The sequence below is a fragment of the Mustela erminea genome, chromosome 4, assembly GCF_009829155.1.
Source record: "Mustela erminea isolate mMusErm1 chromosome 4, mMusErm1.Pri, whole genome shotgun sequence".
NCBI classification, from domain to species: Eukaryota; Metazoa; Chordata; class Mammalia; order Carnivora; family Mustelidae; genus Mustela; species Mustela erminea.
The window spans coordinates 2277512-2297928 of NC_045617.1; the positions used below are offsets into that span (position 1 = coordinate 2277512).

General features: G+C 58.6%; 1 protein-coding gene across 2 annotated transcripts; it reads left to right on the top strand.

The window, feature by feature from the left end:
- Positions 1-1033: 1033 nt before the first annotated feature.
- RNASET2 (ribonuclease T2) lies at positions 1034-19937 on the top strand. 2 transcript variants are annotated; one of them, XM_032338506.1, is made up of 10 exons: positions 1034-1124; positions 1225-1387; positions 4178-4241; positions 5858-5913; positions 7188-7245; positions 9907-9974; positions 13646-13759; positions 16699-16744; positions 18175-18249; positions 19478-19937. In XM_032338506.1, exons 2-10 carry the CDS (start codon positions 1299-1301, stop codon positions 19652-19654), a joined length of 747 nt encoding a protein of 248 aa, XP_032194397.1. In that variant the 5' UTR covers positions 1034-1124; positions 1225-1298; the 3' UTR covers positions 19655-19937. The 2 variants fall into 2 exon arrangements, with proteins under 2 accessions (XP_032194397.1, XP_032194398.1); XM_032338507.1 differs by lacking the exon at positions 1034-1124 and adding an exon at positions 2541-2690 and having other exon boundaries at positions 1300-1387.
- Positions 19938-20417: the final 480 nt, after the last annotated feature.

Genomic DNA, 20417 nt, shown 5'->3' on the forward strand with positions numbered 1-20417 from the left:
ACATGGCCGGGACCCTGAACAGGCCAGCTCTGCTGGGAGAGCCAGGGCCTCCGGCACGGTGTGCGCCCCGGTCCTGCACAAGGGACCCAGGCAGTGAAGGTCGTCAGGGCCACAGAAAACCCAAGGCGACAAGACAGGCTTGCAGCTGGGTGGTTTGGGGCAATCTGTGAGGGTGCAGTTTCTGAGGACCTAGAAGGAGGACGTGCACGGTGGAGGGTGGAGGGAAGTGGTTTTAGCCCCTGCTCTGAGGATCTGCTCCCGCCACTCCCCCCACGACCCCTGTTCTTAGACCCAAGGACATTCCTTTGCTGCCACAGCTCTGCTTCTCCGTGCGAGTGTCCCGGTGGCCCTCGGAGGGTGAGGGGCCGCTTCCGCGGTGACACCCAGCCCTTCGCCCCGGGCTCCGTGAAGTGTGCGCGCAGGAGGCACCGTGTGAGCGGAGCAGAGCGGAGTGCAGTGGGCTGGGGCCGGCGTGGGGACCGAGGGCCCGGGCTGCCTCCCTGACGGCCCCGTGCTGGGAAGGGCAGGGAGTCCCGCGGGAACAGCCGCGCGCCAGCTGCGTTACGCCGTCCGCGCGGGCCCAGAGGCCGCTCTCCCCGCCGGGGACCTCGCCGAGGCCCTGGGAGCCGGCGCTGCGGCACCTGCCACCGCCTCTGCGCCCAGTGTCCCGGAGTAGGCCCTGCCCCGCGGGGCCCAGGAGCTTCAGCTCCGCGAGGAAGGGCCCGAAGACGCCCGGGACCCCACCGAAGGCGGGCCCGGGGCGGGAGCGCGGCCGATAGAGAAGCCTCCGGCGGGAGACCCGAGCCAGAAGGGCGAAGGGCCGGGATTAGGGGCGTGCCCGTCTGAGGGGGCGTGTCTGCCGGGCCGGGGGCGTGTCCCGGCCGCGGGGCGTCAGGGGGCGTGTCTGCCCGGCCGGGGGCGTGCCCGTCTACGGGGGCGTGTCCCGGCCGCGGGGCGTCAGGGGGCGTGTCTGCCCGGCCGGGGGCGTGCCCGTCTACGGAGGCGTGTCCGGGGCCGGCTGTCCAGAGCCGGAAACCCGCGGGTCGGGGCGGCCGGGCGGTGTCAGCTGCGAGGTCACGGTTGGGGTCGCGGTGCGGCACCGGCAGGGACGCCTGGGCGCCGGGGTGAGGCGGGGACCCCGGCCGGGGCCCCTCGGGACGGCGGACCCTCCGGGGTGGGGTCGGCGGGTCAGAGCTCGGCGTCAGGGATTTCGTCCATTTTCAGGGAGACGCGGGGCCTGGCGCCGGACACTGGAGGCTTCGTGCCCCGGAGCGCGTCGTCGCCTGGCTGGGCGCGCCATGAAGCCCGCGGCCGCCCACGGCCTGCTCCTGAGCTCCCTCTGCCTGGCGCTGTGCTGCCGGGGCGGCGCGCGCGGGTCCCCCACGAGGTGAGCCCGGAGCCCCGGAGTGCGTGCGGCGGGTCGGGGCTGGCGCAGGGCGGGGTCCGGGCCGGGGTCCGCGTCGGGGCGGGGGTCCGGGTCGGGGCGGGGGTCCGGGTCGGGGCGGGGGTCCGCGTCGGGGCGGGGGTCCGCGTCGGGGCTGGGTCCGCGTCGGGGCCGGGTCCGGGCCGGGTCAGGGGTCCGCGTCGGGGCGGGGGTCCGGGCCGGGGCGGAGGTCCGCGTCGGGGCGGGGGTCCGGATCGGGGCGGGGGTCCGCGTCGGGGCGGGGGTCCGCGTCGGGGCGGGGGTCCGGATCGGGGCGGGGGTCCGGGTCGGGGCGGGGGTCCGTGTCGGGGCGGGGGTCCGCGTCGGGGCGGGGGTCCGGATCGGGGCGGGGGTCCGGGTCGGGGCGGGGGTCCGCGTCGGGGCGGGGGTCCGCGTCGGGGCGGGGGTCCGCGTCGGGGCGGGGGTCCGGATCGGGGCGGGGGTCCGGGTCGGGGCGGGGGTCCGCGTCGGGGCGGGGGTCCGGATCGGGGCGGGGGTCCGCGTCGGGGCGGGGGTCCGGGCCGGGGCCGGCAGGGCGTCGTAGCGGCGCACGTCTGGGTTGGACACGGCGCTGCTTCCTCTCGCAGCCTCCGCGCCGGCTCTTCCTCCCCCCGCGGGCGTTCGGTGTGGCCGCTCCTCCGGGCTGGACCGGAGCGCGTGTGGAGTCTCTTGCTTCCTTGTAGACGGAACCGAACTCCGGGCACCGGATTGTAATTTTTTCTTCTATTTACTTTGGGCAGTGATTTCATATTTAATAGAGGCTTTCGTTCTTGGGGCGCCTGGGTGGCTCAGTGCGTTAAGCCTCTGCCTTAGGCTCAGGTCATGATCTCAGGGTCCTGGGATCGAGCCCCGCAGCAGGGAGCCTGCTTCCCCCTATCTCTCTCTGCCTCTCTGCCTCCTTGTGATCTCTGTCAGATAAATAAATAAAATCTTAAAAAAAAAAAAAGGCTTTCGTTTTTACATAGTAGGTGAAGGAAAAGCAATGACTTTAATTGTTTTTCCTGTTTTATCATCTACTTGAAAAGGTAACATTATAGTTCAGCTTTCCCAGAAAGCCTATTTTCTTAAAAAAAAAAAAACCAGCTGCATTTATTAATGGATTCGTTTTGGCCATCAGGTTAAGAGTATATCATTGGAGAGGAGGTGTGGGGTCCGGGTTGAGTACCAGCCACTAGTTCATCCAGGTGTGTGACCTTGGAGCTCCCTGGGTGACTTTGCTCAGCTGTCACCTGCCTCCTGAGCATGGATTCGAGGAGAGGCAGAATGTGCGTAGAACCCCGCCTGGCCAGCAGCAGCCAGTAAATGTCCATGAAGAGCTGACGCTCTAATCTGTGGTCCCCGCCACGCCGCTCCCTTCACAGTGCGTGTGCTGGTGTAGTCGGACAGCCGTGGTGGCGAGGCGTGGTCTGGAGAAAACAGCTGGTTCAACCCTCCAGGACGGAAGGGGTCCGCAGGGGCTTTCCCGCGCGCCAGCTGGGCTGACAGCTGGGTGACTCTCCCCTCCTCCTCGGCCTCTGGCTTCTCTCTTCACGCTCTGGTCTGCGCTGCTTTGCAGGAGGTTCCCGTACGCCCCCAGCGCTCTCACTGGACTGTGTGTGGCCCTTGTGTTGCAGAAGTTCCCAGTCTTGATAGATTCACGGGACACAGTGTGTTCCTCCCTGGAGGAATTCTTCCCTGGAGGAACGGGGTCTCCTTCCCTGGCCGTAGCTTTAATCCCATAGCCTCAGTTTCCACCTAAACGAGGGTTTTATACCCTGAAAAAGCAGCTTCTGACACTCGTCCCAGCTCTAGTTCTCATGCTACAGCTCGTGCTGCGTCTATACTGAGTGCGGCACACAGCCGCGCTCTTGTAACATTGGATTGTGATTCTGTGCTGATTCAGCACGACCGCCCTCTTTACAGAAGCCAGCGGGTGAGAACTTGGTCCCGCTTTACTTTTGAATCATTCCTTCCGGAATCTAATGGAAGTGTCTGCTTGGGTGATGTCCCTGTGTGGCCGCTGGCGTTTCCGTCTGTCGTTATCCGTCCTGCTTCAACCTGTTCGCAGATACAGCTCCCCCCGCTCACCTGAAGGTCCTGGAGCCAGGGGAGGGAGGCATGCGGGGCGTGCGGGTCAGGTGGGGCATGGCCACGCTCCGGACTGAGTCCGAGGGAGCACTGTATCTGGGGGAGCACTGTGGAGCCGGCCGCCTGCACCTTCACTCCAGTGGGCATAGGGCACTCAGCCCCTCATGCTAGTTCAAGTCGTGTTTTGCTGCCAAGTGAGCCACACGGAAATTCAGGTTTGGGGGCCTTAACGGGTTTCGCAGACGTGGCTAAAAGATGATGGTGCTTCTGTTTCTACACTCGTGACCAAGCCTAGGAGGAAGACCACTTCGGGCTTCCTTCCCCTTTCCCTCCCGGCCTCTGCCTCCCTTCAATGAGGCCTTCCCAGGCTTCCTGGCTCAGATTTCAGCTCCTGCCCCTGCCAGCCTGCCTGTCCTCGTGCTGGCTCCTATTTCTTTATCACTGTCACTGTGGGCACCACGTGTGTTCTCTTAGCGACCGTGGTCACCGTCTCCCTCCCTGGCACGCGTGCATCACTGGGGAGAGACTTGGTCCCTCGCCCAGGACAGCGCCCCTGTCCCTCGGTGGGGCCTGGCCCATGACAGTCCCTCAGTGTTAGCTGAATGCATGATGGTGTAGACAGACTGATAGATGAAGTTTTCTTTAACTTTAGAACGGTTCTTGAAACATAAATTCCTTGTCTTCCAGCAGTGACAATCATGAGTGGAAAAAACTAATTATGGTTCACCACTGGCCTGTGACAGTGTGCAAGGTGAGTTTTTCTGCCTCGACTGGCCCTGTTCATCTGGTGAAGCCCCGTGCAGAGTGGGTTTCTGTATCCACGTTTCCTCGCGGAAACGTGTCATTCGTAGTCCTCTGGCGTGTCTGTCCTAGCTGCTCTCTGTCTCTGGGTCCAGTTTCCTAAACTTCACACCTCATTGTCGCTTTCTGCCTTTAGGGCTGTTGCTGCACAGGCTAGAGCAGTGTGACCAGCTTTGGGTGTCACTGCAGACCTGGCTCCCCACCCCGGCAGCGGGGCCTCACCGGAGCCTGAGTTCCTGTGGGCAGGGCCCTGTAGGGAGCTCCCGTCTTGGGTAACACCGGAAGATCTGCCTTTGGGGCAGGGAGTTGGGTCATTTGGTGGCCGAGGCGTTTCTGCAACAAAATGTGGGTGTGTTCCTGTGCACGGACTGCATCCATGCATGGAAATGTGTTCTGACCTTGAGGCTTCAGAAATTAGATTTTTAAAAAAATCTTCTGCTCATGAAGTGTCATTGTCAGGGAATTAATTTCTCTACAAGATGCCCAGGACGAGGGGTCCCGGTACTCTGGCCCTGGTGTCATCCTGGGGAGTGGGTGTCTCTGGGCTCATTCCCTGTGTGTGTGACACAGGCGTTACAGGGAGCAGCTGGTGTCTCTTTCTCCACGATCCTGGGCCCCGGTTGTCCCCTTAAAGACTCATCTGAGACACTGGGCGTGGGGCCGGTAGAAGACTCTCCGGCCATGGGCCCTGACCTTGCTCTCCGCCAGCCAGGCACCTGTGGGAAATGGGCCCCCCGCTGGGACTGCGCTATCCTGCGGAATGAACTTGGGGTGTCGGGAGAGGGGAGGCACACGCCCCCGCTCTGATGCTGAACCTCGTTGCCGTGCTCGAATGCCCTCTCGGCCTGCGGCAGGGACCTCTCTCGCCGCCTCGCGCCAGTGTCCTAAACCAGAGCCTCCCTAATTTCCAGACCAGCCTGGGGCAGAGCTGCCGCCCCACAGAAGGTGATCCCGACAGGAAAGGCTTGAAAACCCGCCTGGAGCCTCACCTGTTCCTCACCAGACCCCCACACCTGCTTTTCAGGGGCTCATTCCCCACCACGTGGCATAGGGCCCGAGTCTGTCCTACCTGGTCCCACAGCCGTCCACACGTTTCTCGGTAGTCGGGTACTTCGGAAGAACTCCCCATTTAGCTAAACAGTTGGGAGGTCCCTGAGGGGCGCTGCTCAGCTTTTCTCTCTGTGAGGTCACCTCTGTCGTGTTCTCCTCACTTTGGCGTTTTCGCGCCCAAGCGCTCCAGTTTACGTTGTCCAACGTTCACGCTTGAGTGTGTCGCTGACACATCTGGCCCTGGTGGCTGAGCCCGCTCGTTGCACGGGGACCGGGAACCCTCGCACGTTTATGGTCACACGGGCGGGTGGGAGCGTCTCCGTCCGATGGACTTAATTTGAGAACACATTTAAAAAAAAAAAAGCAAGACTCAGTTTTTAATTATGTTACATAATTGGGGGTCGGGGCCTCCTGCCGGTCCGAGCGCCCGCGCCCGTGTCGCTCCTCGGGGCGGCGCCGGAAGCCGCAGCGAAGGAGCCGCGGATCAGGGATGTGCTCTGTGTCTTTTCGCTGCAGGAGGTGGAGAAGGACTGCAGAGACCCTCCGGATTACTGGACCATCCACGGATTATGGCAAGGCCCCGCGCCGTTCACGTCCCGCTAGCCGACCCGAAAGCAGCTTGAGGCTGGTCCTAAGGGTTACACTAGTGGTTTTCGTTAGGAGTTTAGTCAGTGGACCGAATCCTTATTTACAATATCTCCGCTGTTTGTACAGTAACCCTGATCTTGTGGTTGTTTAGTTCTTTTGTGGTAGAACAGTGACAGCCTGGCTTACATACGCTTGTAGGGACTCTGGGTCCAGGCTGGGATCCCTGAGCCTCTCATTGTGTCCTTCTTTGGGGGCAATAAATAGATGCTTAGAAATGAGTGAGCGTGTGTGCGCTGTGCACACGTGTTGTGTGTACTACACGGTGCACACGTGTGCTGTACACACGTGTTGCATGTGCACGTGTGTGTATGTACACAGTGCACATGTCACATTTACCGGATTCGTCTCAGGTTTCGCGTGCATTTTGTGCACTTACTCTTTCCTTCTTCATGCGTGTATTTGTCATGTTCAGCTGTGTCCATGAGTCAGCCTGTCAGCGGGACGCCTCTTGTCCTGCTGCTCCCGTGGGAGGAGGGGCCGTTGTGGTCTTTGCCGGCACATGCTTGTTCCTCCAGATTGGGGGTCTGTGGGCAGCAGATGAAGCGGGGGCCGGGGCCGTGATCCGACCCTGCGGTCTCCGGGAGCCAGGCTTCCTCGGGTCGAGCTCACGTCCCTGCTGCTTCCCTTGCGGCTCAGAGGACGGTGCACAGTGCTGTCCCGGCGGGGGGCTGCCCCGGTCAGGGTGCAGGGCCTGCGGACACGGAGACACGCCGGCGGTCTAGGAAGTCGAGTTGGTGGCCTGGAGAGCTTGGCTGCATCTGCGGACCAGGACTGACCCGTGCAGAACTAGACGTGGGGAAGCAGGGATCCGTGCTTGGGAATTTCAGAAGCCGTACTCGCTGAGCCTGGGTCCCTGTGTGAGCGCGGTCTGCACGCTGCTCCCTGAGCCCCGTCCTCCCTTAGAGAGAGGGAGATGCACTGGTGCCTGTGGCCTGAGGCTGGCAGAGGGAGAGTGCAGGCCCGCGCCCGACTCCTGAGCTCCCCCTGCCGGCTGGTTTCACTTGCTTCCTGGGGAGAGCGCCCTGTTGGCCTGCCCCTGGGAGGGCTCTCTGGTCACCCTACCCGGGCTCTTCCTTAAGGGACTCCCGTGGCCTTAGAGCGTCTCAGCCTTTGATCCCCGCAGACGCTAAGGGACATGTCTCCTGCCGTGGGGAGCCCCAACGAAGACTAACGTCTGCTGTTTCCGTTTGATTCCAAGGCCCGATAGAGCAGAAGAGTGTAATGGATCGTGGCCCTTCAACTTCGAAGAGATCAAGGTAACGCCCCCTTCTGTCGCCCCGGCACCGGCCGGTGCCGCCCTCGGTTAGCCCTCACACGTGTGTCCTCCACGGTGTGTGCTCACGTGAGGATCTCGCTCGTGTTCCCAGGATTCAGCCCTGGCACTTCTCTCGCATTTCTGGATCCGTGAAACACTCCTGCTCGTTCAGTGCAAACTGCCCTTTCTCCCCTGCCCGGGGCCCACGACACCAGACGGGACCTATGTGAAGTGACAGCGGACCCCGACGGGTCCCCACTGGCCCACACTAGTCCCAGGGCCCCTGTGCTCCCCGGTCAGCATTTCTAGACCACTCTGGCTCAGAGGACAGGCAGGGGTACCACGCCTGGCCTTTCTGGCTGTGGGGGGTGGGCTTCCAGGGAGGGCCTCTGAGCAGAAGGAATGGGCCTTTCCAGAACAGAGGCCTGTGTGACGGAGTAGCCCAGGGAGCGGCTTTGATGAGTGCTGCTGGCCGACGCGCTCTCGAGACACCACGCTGTGCGTGTGACCAGTCACCTGTCCGGTGATGAGGACCTGGATTCATGGGGCAGGGCCTGCCAGAGCACTGGGCCTCCCTGAAAACAGGAGGTAGCGTCAGGATTTGCTAGAATGGGGGTCTTTGCCATGAATAGACGGCCCCCAGAGGGGCATGGCAGGACATTCCAGACCGTTCACGTGTTCTCGTCCACAATATACTCTCCTCTTTTCTTCCTGTGAGGACCCTCGCTGGCATGGGCCTGGAGGCCTGAGTCTGAGGACCGTCGGTTAGAATTCCTAGCGCACCCCAAAGCCTGGCAGTGCCTCGTTCCTCAGACACACACGTCTGCCTTCCTGGACTCTCTGCGGCTTGCCTCAAACACGGGGATGTTCCTGGTCAAAGTCTCGTGACCCAACAGTGGAACTGCAGATTCTTTGACATTGTACTGAGGGCCTCTGGCATTCACTTGAGAGCTGCCGTGGGGGACCGGCCAGGGCGGAAGAGCCGAATGGGCAGAGGCCGTGGGAGCGGAAGGCCGGAGGGGCCACAGAAGTCGCCTGAACGGGGCTCCGTGCCTCGCTGGGACAGAAGCTCCAGTGGGGCTCTGGCTAGGGGTTTGGCTGGGGGTGTCCTTCTTCCTGACGGGGGCCGGGCTTTGGCACATGTGCGGGTGACAGTCGGCTTTGGACGTGTTGAGTTTGACGTGCCCTGGAAACGTCCAGGTGGGCTCTGTGGGTCTGTAGGAGAGTGGTCTGGGCCAGAGGCAAACTTCGGATGTGATCCGTGCACAGACGTACGGCGCACAGAGGTGTGAGCGTGGACAGGGTGGAGAAGCAGGAACAGCCCGGAACAGAGACTGGGGCGGGGGCGGGGCGTGCGTGTGATGCAGCAGCCAGCGGAGGGAGGGGGGCAGGAGCCGGGAGAAGGGGATTCCCGAGGGCGCGCTAACAGGGTTCGTAAAAGCAAGGCTGAAGATGCCCTTTCAGTGGAGCGGCCTGCCGGGCATGGGGGAAGGTGGCCACAAGCCGCTCTTTGTTCAGACACTGCTGGTTTACTTGTTCTGTCCCAGAAAGCCCAGTTTAGTGTTGGTCCCCAGGAAAGTGGCCTGCTCCCTGCTCCTGTGGGGCTGGTGGGAGCTGAAGCCCGAGTGTGGGCAGTGCAAGGCCGGGGACATACAGACAAGGAGGCAGACCGCTTCCTGGGAAGTTTGCTATGGGGCGTGAGGACAAGGCTTACTGGCAGGGGACGTGAGGGGCGTCCCGTTGTCTGGTGACGGGCGCGTAGTGACGGGTGGTGGCAAATACGGGAGAGCGAGGTCACCCGGAGTCTGTCTAGACGATGTTTTAAGTGAATGTTGTTTCCGGCCTAGTGAGTTTGGAGAAGTTGAGAAGTAAACCTGGGCAACTGTCTGTACAGTTGAGGGGGCCCTTCTCCCCGCCCAGATGAGCTCCACTTGGGCGAAAGGAGAGCCTGAATTTTGTGGTGCGTGTTTTAATCTGTGGATGCTACTCCTTCGAGCAGAAACCTAAAGCTGAAGAATTGAGTGGCACGTCCCATATATGTCCCCCAACACACCGCGTCCCCTGCGGTTGACACACCTGTCACAGGGTCGTACTTCATTGCTAGCACACACTACAGTTCCCGTAGGCTCGCTCTGCATCACAGAGGGTTATGGGTTTTGACAGATAACACGTCCCTCACTAGACCCTATGGAGGCATCTCACTGCCCTAAAATCCCTCCTCCTCTGCCTGTCCCCCTCCCCACCCCGGGCCCTGACTGAGCCTTCGCCGTCTCCGTACTTTAGTCTTGTCCAGAGTGGCCACATCAGGACTCACACGGCCTTTTCAGGTTGGCCTCACTGATGTGCACGGAAGGCTCTCCTGTGTCCCATCACGGCTGGATGGCCGCCTTCTTGTTAGAGCTACATCCCCTCGTCGGGCTGGACCGCCGAGTGCTTACCCACTCCCCTCTGAGCGCACCTGCTTTCCAGTGCACCCTCGTGATGAGTCACATTGCACCTTTCTCTGTGTTGTCGCTTCCTGCAGAGTGGGGACAGAATCGTCTTCCTCCCCTGAGTGTTACTGATCGGCTGAGGTCTCTTCTTTTAACGTAATGGTGAATCAGACTGGCCTTCTAGGCGGCGAGGCCTTAGGTCATACGTGGATTTTTTTGTGTGTGCACAGGACCTCCTGCCTGAAATGAAGATGTACTGGCCCGATGTGATCCACCCACTAAACCACAGCCATTTCTGGTGAGTGCAGGGGCGCCGCAGCCTCAGCGGGGTGAGGGCACGGGGCTGGGGCGCGGGGATGGACCATGGGGCCGCTCTTCTGAGGTGCCGAGGGTGAACCACTTTTTATCTGGGAGACTGTTTTCGGGGCCTTCTCCAGTAAATGAAAAATGTGGGCAAGGGGCGCCCGGGTGACTGAGTTTAGCGTCTTACTCTGAACCTCAGCTCGGGTCTTGACCTTAGGGTTATGAGTTCAAGCCCTGCATTGACTCTGCGTGGGGCGTGGAGCCTGTTTGGAAAAAAACCCCGCAGGCACGTGGAATTTACAGACTGGCTCTCCGTCCGTGACTTCATTGGTCACTTCGCTTTATGCTCACCTCTCCTGAGGTTTCACTGAGACAAACACTCGGGCACCGACGGGGCGCTCGCCGCAGTGCAGCAGGAGAGGATGTTTCTTAAAGACTTTGTGCTGCTGCCACGAGATCCACCAAGGAAGAAAAAGAGGTCGAGGTCTTGTGCTACGACTTAGCGAGGACAGGGTCGGGTCCCACCTGCGGCTCGGTCCGCAACCTCTTCCAGAAACATCCTGAAGTGTAGCAGGAGCTGAGCCAAGGAAGAAAACACTATGTTTAACTCAGGATAGCTCTTCAGGTCAGTGCTGGGGAAGAAGGTTAAATAACATTCCTTTCAGTTACGTTATGATAGCCGGAAATAATCACTGTCTTGGCCTCACTCCGATGTGGCGGTTTACATTCAGGTCGCAAGTACTTAGATTTTATCCAAAATGGTTAATTCGGTTTGGAAATATTTTTGTCTAGAGCATTCAGGAAAAGAATTAAGTGCAGATGGAAGCATTCTGAAGCCACGGAGCGGCACTGGTGCCCGTCCCCCAGGCTCCCTGGTGCTTGGAACCCTCCCGGGTCTCTTGCACAGGAGAAGCACGTGGAGTCCTGGAGAAGAGTGGCCCGGCTCTCCGACCCAGGCTCTGCACAGACGTGTTCCCGAGAATGTTTTCCTGGAACTTGACGCCCAGCTGAGCTGGAGTGGGGGGATGGGAGAAGCTGGGGAACCCCTCTAGAGCACTTCACAGCGCACGCAGAAATGCCGAGTCCGTGCTAGGCACACAGGGTACGGGTTTCCACGCGTTCCGGTGTGTTCTGTGCCACAGCCGGTCTGCTTGTTGGTGCCGGGAGACTTACCAGTGAGTCGACAAATAACCCATAAAGGTGGTGGTGGTCTGAGCTGGTCCTTGAACACGTCATCCCAGTAGTGTGGGCAGAGTGTGTGCTCTCGGAAAGGCAAAACGATACTTTTTCAGGTTGGATAGAAAGTAGCACATCTCAAAACTTGTGTTCTAAATGCGGAGGTGACTGTCCTGCTCCTGTTAGTGTCTGTGCTCCTAGAGCTCCCAGGTACGGGGCGGCTGTCGTCCCTGGCCCCTGCGTGGGGCGTTGGGTCATGCTTCCCTGTTCCCCACATTCCCTTGGCTCTGTGAATTTCTGGAGGGTCCCGGAGGCCCTCTGGCCGGTCCAGCTCGGCTTCGTCGTCGGACCCCGGGGGCAGAGGAGGCTCCCGGAGGCCTTCTGGCCGGTCCAGCTCGGCTTCGTCGTCGGACCCCGGGGGCAGAGGAGGGTCCCGGAGGCCCTCTGGCCGGTCCAGCTCGGCTTCGTCGTCGGACCCCGGGGGCAGAGGAGGGTCCCGGAGGCCCTCTGGCCGGTCCAGCTCGGCTTCGTCGTCGGACCCCGGGGGCAGAGGAGGGTCCCGGAGGCCCTCTGGCCGGTCCAGCTCGGCTTCGTCGTCGGACCCCGGGGGCAGAGGAGGGTCCCGTCTGACAACCGTCCGCGTTCATCCCGGAGAGGACTCAGGTCTGCAGAGGACACGGTCTCGGTGTTACTCCGTGCTCGAGAAGGTTCTCTAAGATTAAATCTAATCACAAAATTAGCCATATTAAGAAGTACCATGGACACAGCCCTCTGCAAAGTAGGATTTCTGTTTGTTTTCTGATGCTTGTACGAAGAAGAAGGAGAGTTGGGTGAGACCCACTTTGGCGAGCGGCCTCGCCGAGGGCGGCGTCCTGGGCCTCGACGTCCTGGAGGAGCCTCCACCTCTCATCCTGGAGGGTGGCCCCTGGGTCTGCTCGTGTGTCCCCCAGCAGGCGAGGGAACACCATGATGGGCACCTCTGTCTGGTCACTGACCATTTTGTGTTAAATGCAAACTTTCCTGTTCCAAATGAGGTGGGGTTCAGTGTTGGACATACACTAACGATGCCCTAATGGATTCTGATCCTTAAGCTTGATCCAAACTGACACTTATCGAGTATTTCTTGTGTGTGGAGAGCCCCCGGGCTGGTGTGCAGGTTCTGTGCATGAGGCTCATTGCGCTGTGAGCTCCCCCTGTGGCAGGTTCGGAACGGTTCCAGCTCCACGGACACTAGGGCGTCTGCACCGCCGGTTCCATCTTCATCTCGTCAGAAAGAAATCCTTCTCCTGCTCTGCAGAAATAATTCACTCTGGAGGCTGTGGTAGAGGAAGAAAGGTTCCCACACCGCTTTCTTAGGCTGAAGTGACTTGTCACTTCGCACAGGCCCTCTGCACCAGTCTTATGGATGTGCTGGTGTCGGCTCAGACCACAGGCAGCGTAGGACCCCCTCACAAATGCCTCTTCTGCTCTCCTGCGCTCGTGATGGCGAACATCCGATGGGACAGCGGCCTGCGATTCTGGGGCGGTACGCCCCGCGTCTGCGGACTGTGGGGGTGGCTCTGCGGTGCAGCCAGATGAGGGCTGATATGGGGTCCAGAGAGCCGTTTAGGGGCAGACTCTGGGACTTGCTGGCTGGGTGGCCTCGCTAGCCCCCCTGCCTCAGTTTCCCCATTTCCGAGCCAGCAGTACGTTTGCCTTGCAGAAGAGCGTGCAACTTCTCGATAACCTGCGATGCAGTGTGGGGGGTGTTATCTGCGGTCGTCTTCTCGAATCCGTGTCGCTGCTCGTGTGTTGTCCTGTTCGAGTTCTGTCGGGGGCGGATGAGGACACAGTGGAGACAGGGAGTGGGCCTGCGGCATCTCTCAGGAGGTCGTGTGGCCGCCGTCCTTCGCTCGCTGCTGAGGAAGGACAGGTCAGCGTCCCCGTGAAGCCAGAGCCCCCGTGGACACCCGTGCCGGTGGCCAGGGGCCTGCGTCATGGCGTCTGCTCTTCCTCAGCCGCGGCTGTGCTGCATCGCCGAACTGAGTCGTCCCTGCTGGCGGTGGAGGCTGCAGGGACACGGCGTGCTCTCTGGAGACCGGACTGTGTCCCCTGGGGCCGCGTCCCCAGGCGCAAGGGACTCCCGCGTCATGTCCGATGCACACAGGGAGTCTTGTCTTCTTTCTTCTTTTTTTTTTTTTTTTTTAAAGATTTTATTTATTTATTTGACAGAGATCACAAGTAGGCAGAGAGGCAGGCAGAGAGAGAGGAGGAAGCAGGCTCCCTGCTGAGCAGAGAGCCCGATGCGGGACTCGATCCCAGGACCCTGGGATCATGACCTGAGCCGAAGGCAGAGGCTTTAACCCACTGAGCCACCCAGGTGCCCCTTGTCTTCTTTCTTTGTAGCAGAAACCACATGCGCGTGACTACCCAGTCCTGGCGCGAGCTCTTCCTTCTGTATTTGTTTCATGACTTTTAACCAGAGATTTTTTTGTTAAAATACTCTCGTAGGAAGCATGAGTGGGAGAAGCACGGCACCTGTGCTGCTCAGCTCGACGCCCTCAACTCGCAGAAGAAATACTTTGGGGGAAGCCTGGGTCTTTATGAGAAGCTGGAGCTTAACAGGTAGGGACCCCCGGAGGCCTGGTGCTCACGGGCTGCGGAGCCATCCTGAGGAATCCTAGCGCCTCCCACCCAGCCCTCCAGGTAGGTCAGTCTGGGCCGTGGTCACGTACAGCAGTCTTGGAGACGCAAGTACCTGTCTGGGCTCGGATGTCATCGGACGGCGAGGTGGCCCGAGGAAGCAAGACTGACCAAGGCATGCGTGTTTCAGCCGGGATTTTGGACAGAAGTGTGTTGCATTAACGTGGCAGGTTCTGTACAGACCGCCCATCTCAGAGGGTTTGCATCTCTGCTCTCGGGCTTCTGGATCGAGCAGGAGGAGGTGGTGGGCAGGGGTCCTCGAAGCCTAGAAACTACCCAGACCTCGTAAATACCCCCTCCAGATGGCCCTGCGGAGGGCCAGGCCCCCTACCCCCACCCAGGCCGTGACCGAGAGCAGGGGCGAAGCTGGCCATCCGCCATCTGAGCGTTCCTGGTGGCCAGTGTGGGAGGGATTCCTGCTCTCCTTCATCTGGGCCGTCACACAATAAACCTGCCACTGCGTTTTAAAGACCAGGACAGGCAGTTAGTGTGCTTTCGTCGGAGTGAGCCGGGTCCCGTCGGGAGCCTCTGCTGTTCACCCACGTGAAAGCTGCTGCGTCACATCTGCTTAGAAAGTGCGGGAGCCCCCATAGGTTCTCTGTGTGTGTCCTCTGTGTCCTGCACACAGAGGCGCAGCCAGTCCCCCGTTTCACTGGGATCCAGGGGGTGGGGTCCGGTGTTGGCATGGGAGGGGCGAGTGCCTGTGGGGAGAACAAGACGCCCATTGTGCAGCGTGCACAGTTTCTGCACCTTTGGGTCTGTCTGCCAAGCCGGAAGATGACAGAGGGGTCCCCTCGAGGGCCGGGGGGTACACTCCAGCCGCGCCGCCCAGTTCCTGCGGGCCATGCTTCTCTGCAGGCTCTTCCCGCAGCAAGAGCAAGACCTTGGGGAGCATTTCCTTACCCCCAAAGTGTAGGGGATACCGAGCACAGACATCCTTGGGGGAGCGAACCGGGAGAGTGTCCGCGTGTGGCCGGGCAGAGCGCAGTCCAGTCGGGAGCCGCTGTGGGAGGAGGCTGCGCCCGGGCGTTCCTGATGCACGAGCAGCGCGAGCTCCTGCTCGCTCCCCGGGTCCCATTCTGCTCAGTCAGGCAGGAAGAGGGCAGTGAATGGGGACTGCTGGAAGGTTCTATCTACAACATCTAAATCGTCCCTCCTTCCCCCGACAGTTATTTATTAAGTCCCCTGGCTTACCCTTGTTGAGTCTCTGTAGCTCTCGTGGCACACGCACGTGCGGGAGTCCTGGTGCCGGGGTTCCTGCAGCGTCAGAAAAGCCGTGGCGGTCACTGGGGAGCCTGCTTACTCCTCCTGCAGAGACGACTGCCTGCGGGGGGCATAGGACGTGGGGAGAGAGTTGTAAGGAAATGACATTCTCTCCCCGGTCCCCCAAGGAAAATCTAAAATCGCGGTACTCAGAAAATTAGGAAGTCAAAACGTAAAATCCCTTGTATTTTTCTCTATATTATAAACCATCACTGCAGATATCTTTTTCTCAGAGGGAAGCTTGTCATATTAGCATAAACTAACAGTGTTTTACTCACTTTATAATATGAAGGTCACAAACCTGAAAAAAGGCGAGATACTGTGAATAGAAGATCTTTGATAACCTACAGACACAGGCCAGGGAATGAATGTCAAACTAATGGCAACACCGTAGAAAACAGTATAGACTAACCTGGGCTGAATGCCAGACTTCCCAAGTATCTCTCTCTCTGCCTCACTTCCTTGGTGACCTGACTCGGGCTTTTCAGCAACACCGCCCAGTAGAAATACAATGCAGACCCCACATGTAACTTAAAATTTCCTAGTACCTCATTAAAAGGAGCAAAAAGAAAGCAACGAGATTGATTTTATATTATTTATCCCAGCATAGCTAAAATATTGTAACTTGAAATAAATATTTTAAAATTTGCAAAGTTTTACAATTCTGGAACCTTTGAAATCTGGTGTTTATGCCGCACAGACAGTGTGAGAGCAGGCCGTGGGCATGTTTTGTTTTTTTAGGCTGTAAGGACCCTTGCCCACTACCAGCTCCTGCTGGGGCCAGGAGCACACAGCTGAGATCCAGACACTGGGTGCTGCGCTGTCTGTACAAACACTGGCTTGTTAACACAATGTATACTGTTGCCAGAAACCATAGCAGGAGGAGGCGTGCCCCGGGCAGGCTGGTTTTCCTTGGACAGACCCATCTGACGATGCCCATGTCCAGAGAGGCAACCTGGGTCTCACGTCTACTCCGGGGGCTGATGGCCTGGATAATCTAGGGAGGCATGATGGGGACTCAAGTGTTGTTTTGAGACCATTAATCTGAGAATTGTTTATATCCCACGCCATCATTTAACAGGTAAATTAGTCATATGGTATTTTGTTGGGATGGCTGGTCAAAACCATATGCTTAAGGAAATGATTCAAGTCTGTGGGTGTTGAATATATTTGAGGATTTGACCAAGTGTGGTTTTCTAGGATAAGCCTGGAATCCAGAATCAGTTGCTAACTGTGTTTTGAAACAGGCTTGGCAAAGTGGTGGTCATGCGTGTGCCTGAGACAGGCTTGGCAGAGAGGTGGTCACGTGTGTGCCGTTACCGCAGTGGGTGTGGGCCGTCTGGCCATGTTGAGAGGGCGCAGCTGCTGGAGAGAGGAGGAGGGTCAGCGGCAAGTGAGCCATGGGGAGGGGTGGTCGGCGAAGCCCGAGAACCGTTTACTTGCTCTCCTTGTGCCCAGATTTATTGCCCAAACAATAGAAAATAAGTGCTTTCTTTTAAGAGTGTCTTCATTTTTATTAGGAAATAGGATGTTTAAGAAGAACAAGAAAAGAAAATGTACGGTATTATAAGGCTAATTTTTTTTTATTTAAATTTTAGCATACTCCAAAAATTGGGAATAAAGCCATCTATCAATTACTACCAGGTAAGTCTTGCTTTCAGCTCCATAACCGCATGTGTGTCTGCTACCTGAGGGTACCTCATGTCTCCACGGTAGACTGTCTGCAGTCTAGTCCACGCCAGGGTTTTAAAGGGCCTCAGACAAGCCCCCTCCTCTTAGACTCTTATGGTTCCAGAGCAATTTTATTTAAGTCTTGCTTCCCGGTGCGCACTGAGTGGGATCCAAAAGCTACGTAAATGATGATTTTGAAGCCTAGACTCACGGTCCCTCGGTGAGGCGCGTGCTCCCAGCTCGCACAGGGCTAGGGAGTAGGTGGTTCAAAAAGCACATTCTGTTTTATGATATTTTGTTCGATGAAGAGGCATAAGATTTGTTTTTGTTTTCATGATAAAACTAGAAATTTAAATAGCCCAGATCTTACTGTCTGGTAAGCATATACAAAAGGTAATCGCTTTCTACCCAGAAGAGCCTGTTCTTGTAAACAGAGTGTTCCTGGCTCACAGCCAGGCTGATTCCTTTACCATTGCTCGTGGTCACCCTCCATGGGCAGGTGTCCCCCCAGAAAGACACTGGGTGACCCTCGGAGCCTGGGGTCTGTCCTCTGGCCCTTTACCCAGTAAGCTGACTGACTCCTGGGTTAGAGAACATGATGCATTCTCTACTTAGGCTGATTTAATCTCCTGGGATTAAAAAAAGATTTGAAGTTACTGATTTTAGCGATCCCGGGTTCCAGTCCCCTGCTAACACTGCACTGTCACCTGGGCCTCCTGACCAGAAGTCAGTGGGCAGCCCCACTGCACTCTCTGGCATCTGTGCTCCGCCGTGTGGCCGGTTCCCGCTTGAGCCGGATTGGGACCGGGTCTGGATCTTCCCTTTAATTTCCTCCCTGCACCAAGAGTGGGGGTGGGAGGGAATGGTGACCCTGGGGAGACCGTGTCCGCTGCCTCAGGAAAGAGAGGGCTGGCAGGGCCCCCTTGTCCTCGGCGTCCAAGTTCAAGCAGGTAGGGTGACTGTGTTTGCATTTTTGCCCAGCACGTGTCAGTCAGACTGCTGCTTTCAGTGGTCCTGATGGCAAGTGTCCTGGGCTCCCCGTGGGTGCTGCAGGTGCTCTGTTAGGTTCAGAAGCAGCAAGAGCTGAGCTCAGACGCGAGTCCTGGCCTCTGGAAGTGGGTCCGACTTACTGCACGCAGCAGGCTCTGGGTGTGGACAGAAGCACGGGGTGGCGGGGAGAACAGAGCCTGTAGAGCACGTGTGGGGGCCACTGTGGTCTGAGGGGGGAGCCCAGGTGGGTGACAGCCTCTCCCTGGGGTCTTGTCTGCGAGCCTGGAGTGCCCGAGGACGGTGCCCTGTGGTCAGCCGTGCGGGTTGTGAGTGCGGAAGCCGAGTGTGCCGTCTACCGGAGCCCTTACACAGCCTCTGTCCCTGTAATTCTAATGCGTTTGATTCCATTTCAGATTTCAGATATTAAAGACGCCCTTGCCAGCATGTACGGAGTTGTACCAAAAGTCCAGTGTCTTCCGCCAAAACAGGTCAGATGTGCTGTTTCACTGCTCGTTCTGTCTTTATCAGGAAGACAGGTTTTCAACATCCATGTGGTCACTGTAGAGTTGCCGGGGCAGTGGTGGGTGTGTGTGTGGGAGTGTGAGCGCACAGGCAAATCCTGCGTGTGCTTTAAAATCGCAGTTGGTTTAACCCAGATTCAGAGGGGTACCTGCACCCCAGTATTTACAGCAGCATTATCAACAATAGCCCCACTGCGGAAGCGGCCCAGGTGTCCATCAGTAGATGACTGCATGAAGAAGATGCAGCCTCTGTTCCCAGTGGAATATTACGCAGCCGTCAAAAAGAATGAAATCGTGCCATTTGCAATGATGCGGATGGAGCTAGAGAGTAAAATGCTGATCAGTGTGTGAGGCAGAGAAGGACGGATACCGTAGGACTTCATCATACGTGGAATTTAAGAAACAGAACAGATGAGCAAAGGAAAAAAAAAAGAAACAAACCAAGAAGCAGACTCTTGACTCTAGATAACACAGTGCTGGTGACGAGCGGGCTGGGTGGGGGGTGGGGGAGCAGGCGATGGGGGTGAGGGGGGCACCTGTGACGCACAGAAGTGGTGAGTCCCCGTCTCGCACACCTGACACTGACAGGACATTGTGCCACCTCTACTGGAATTAAAAAAAAATTATGCACACGCACAAGCACACGATTGTCCTTCAGTGCCGTGCTCAAACAGTCTGTTTCTCAAGACTTCTCTCCCACAAGAAGGGGCAGCGGGGCAGGAGCCGGAGGCGGCTGTAGGAAGCAGGTCTGAGTTAGGGATTTCTTGGGCTTTGTGTTGTTGGTCTCAGTCTCCACACGCATTTATCTAGTGTGCGGATGGACTCTCATTTCTTTTGTCAGCTTTGATAAGACTTTAATTCTTTTTGAGCAGTGGGGTTCCCTGACCTACTTATTCTACAAAACTGCTTCTCCTGGTGATGCTGTGATGTGTATGCCACAGGCACACAGTTGCATGTGTCTGAGGTTTGAGCGGTGTCCCTGTCACCCAGGGCCGCCAGGCTGGCACAGGGGACGTCTGGGTGGTGACTGGGCTCTGAGCCCCACGGCCCCCTGCGGGTCACTGCGGGGGGGGGGGCTCGTTGCTGGCCCCTGGAATCCCCCCTTGTCTCTTCAGGTTCTGAGGCCTGATGACCACAGAGCAGGGGACCCCCCGAGATCCGGATTCTCAGGCGTCTCTCATTTTCTGGGTTTTAGGGGGAGGAGGTGCAGACGATCGGTCAGATCGAGCTCTGCTTCACCAAGGACCTGCGGCTGCGGAACTGCACGGAGCCGGGGGAGCTGGGGGAGTCCGGGAGGGCCTGGGGCCCGGGGCTGGAGGTCTGTGAGGACGGCCCGGCCTTCTACCCGCCGCCACCGCAGAGCGCTCGCTGACGCCCCCCGGCCACCGGGACGTTATTTCGAAAAGCTGGAGAGAGTCACAAACCGCTGCTTGTCAGAAAGCAGCCGCCAGGTGAACTGTTTACAAGCGTCTCTACTGCACAAGCGTCTCTACTGTACGGCTGTTCTGTGCTCCGTTTCCCCGCACGCCCATGAGCTGACTTCATGGCACCTGTGAGTCTGGCCCAGCATGGGTGCGCGGAGAGAAAGGAAGTCTCCACGCCCCGGTGAGGGCTTTGTGTTTGGAATAAAGGATGTGGATTTTCTTTTTCCTTTATTAAGGTCTTGGGCGTCTTAGACACAGCAGGGGCCCTTGGAGATGGACACACGGTGGGGACTCGGAACAGCTCTTGCCTGTCCCTCTAAGCGGCAGCCTTCTTGGTGTGGGGGTCGCGGGGACATGCCAGCCCGTTGTCAGGCCAGGAGGAGGCCAGCAGCGGGTGGCCGTCCCACCTCCTAGCTCAGGACCTGCTCACCCATGTCCCCTCAGTGGCCTGGTGTGGGCAGGAGAGGTGCCCCGAGGGGCTGCAGGGGACAGGCCGGCCAGCATCCCCACCCAGTACGGTGTCGCTGAACATCAGCCCGGAGTCGGTTTGGGGTCCCCTCTGTGAGCAGGTAGCCCAGCTGCCGCAATGTGGGGCTGCTGGTGAATGGGACTCAGACGTGCGGTGACACAGTTTGGCCCCAGGGGCAGCGGCTTGTCCCCGGAGAGATCACGCCTTCCTCTTTGTGCCAGAGCCGCTGAGCAGGCTCCCCA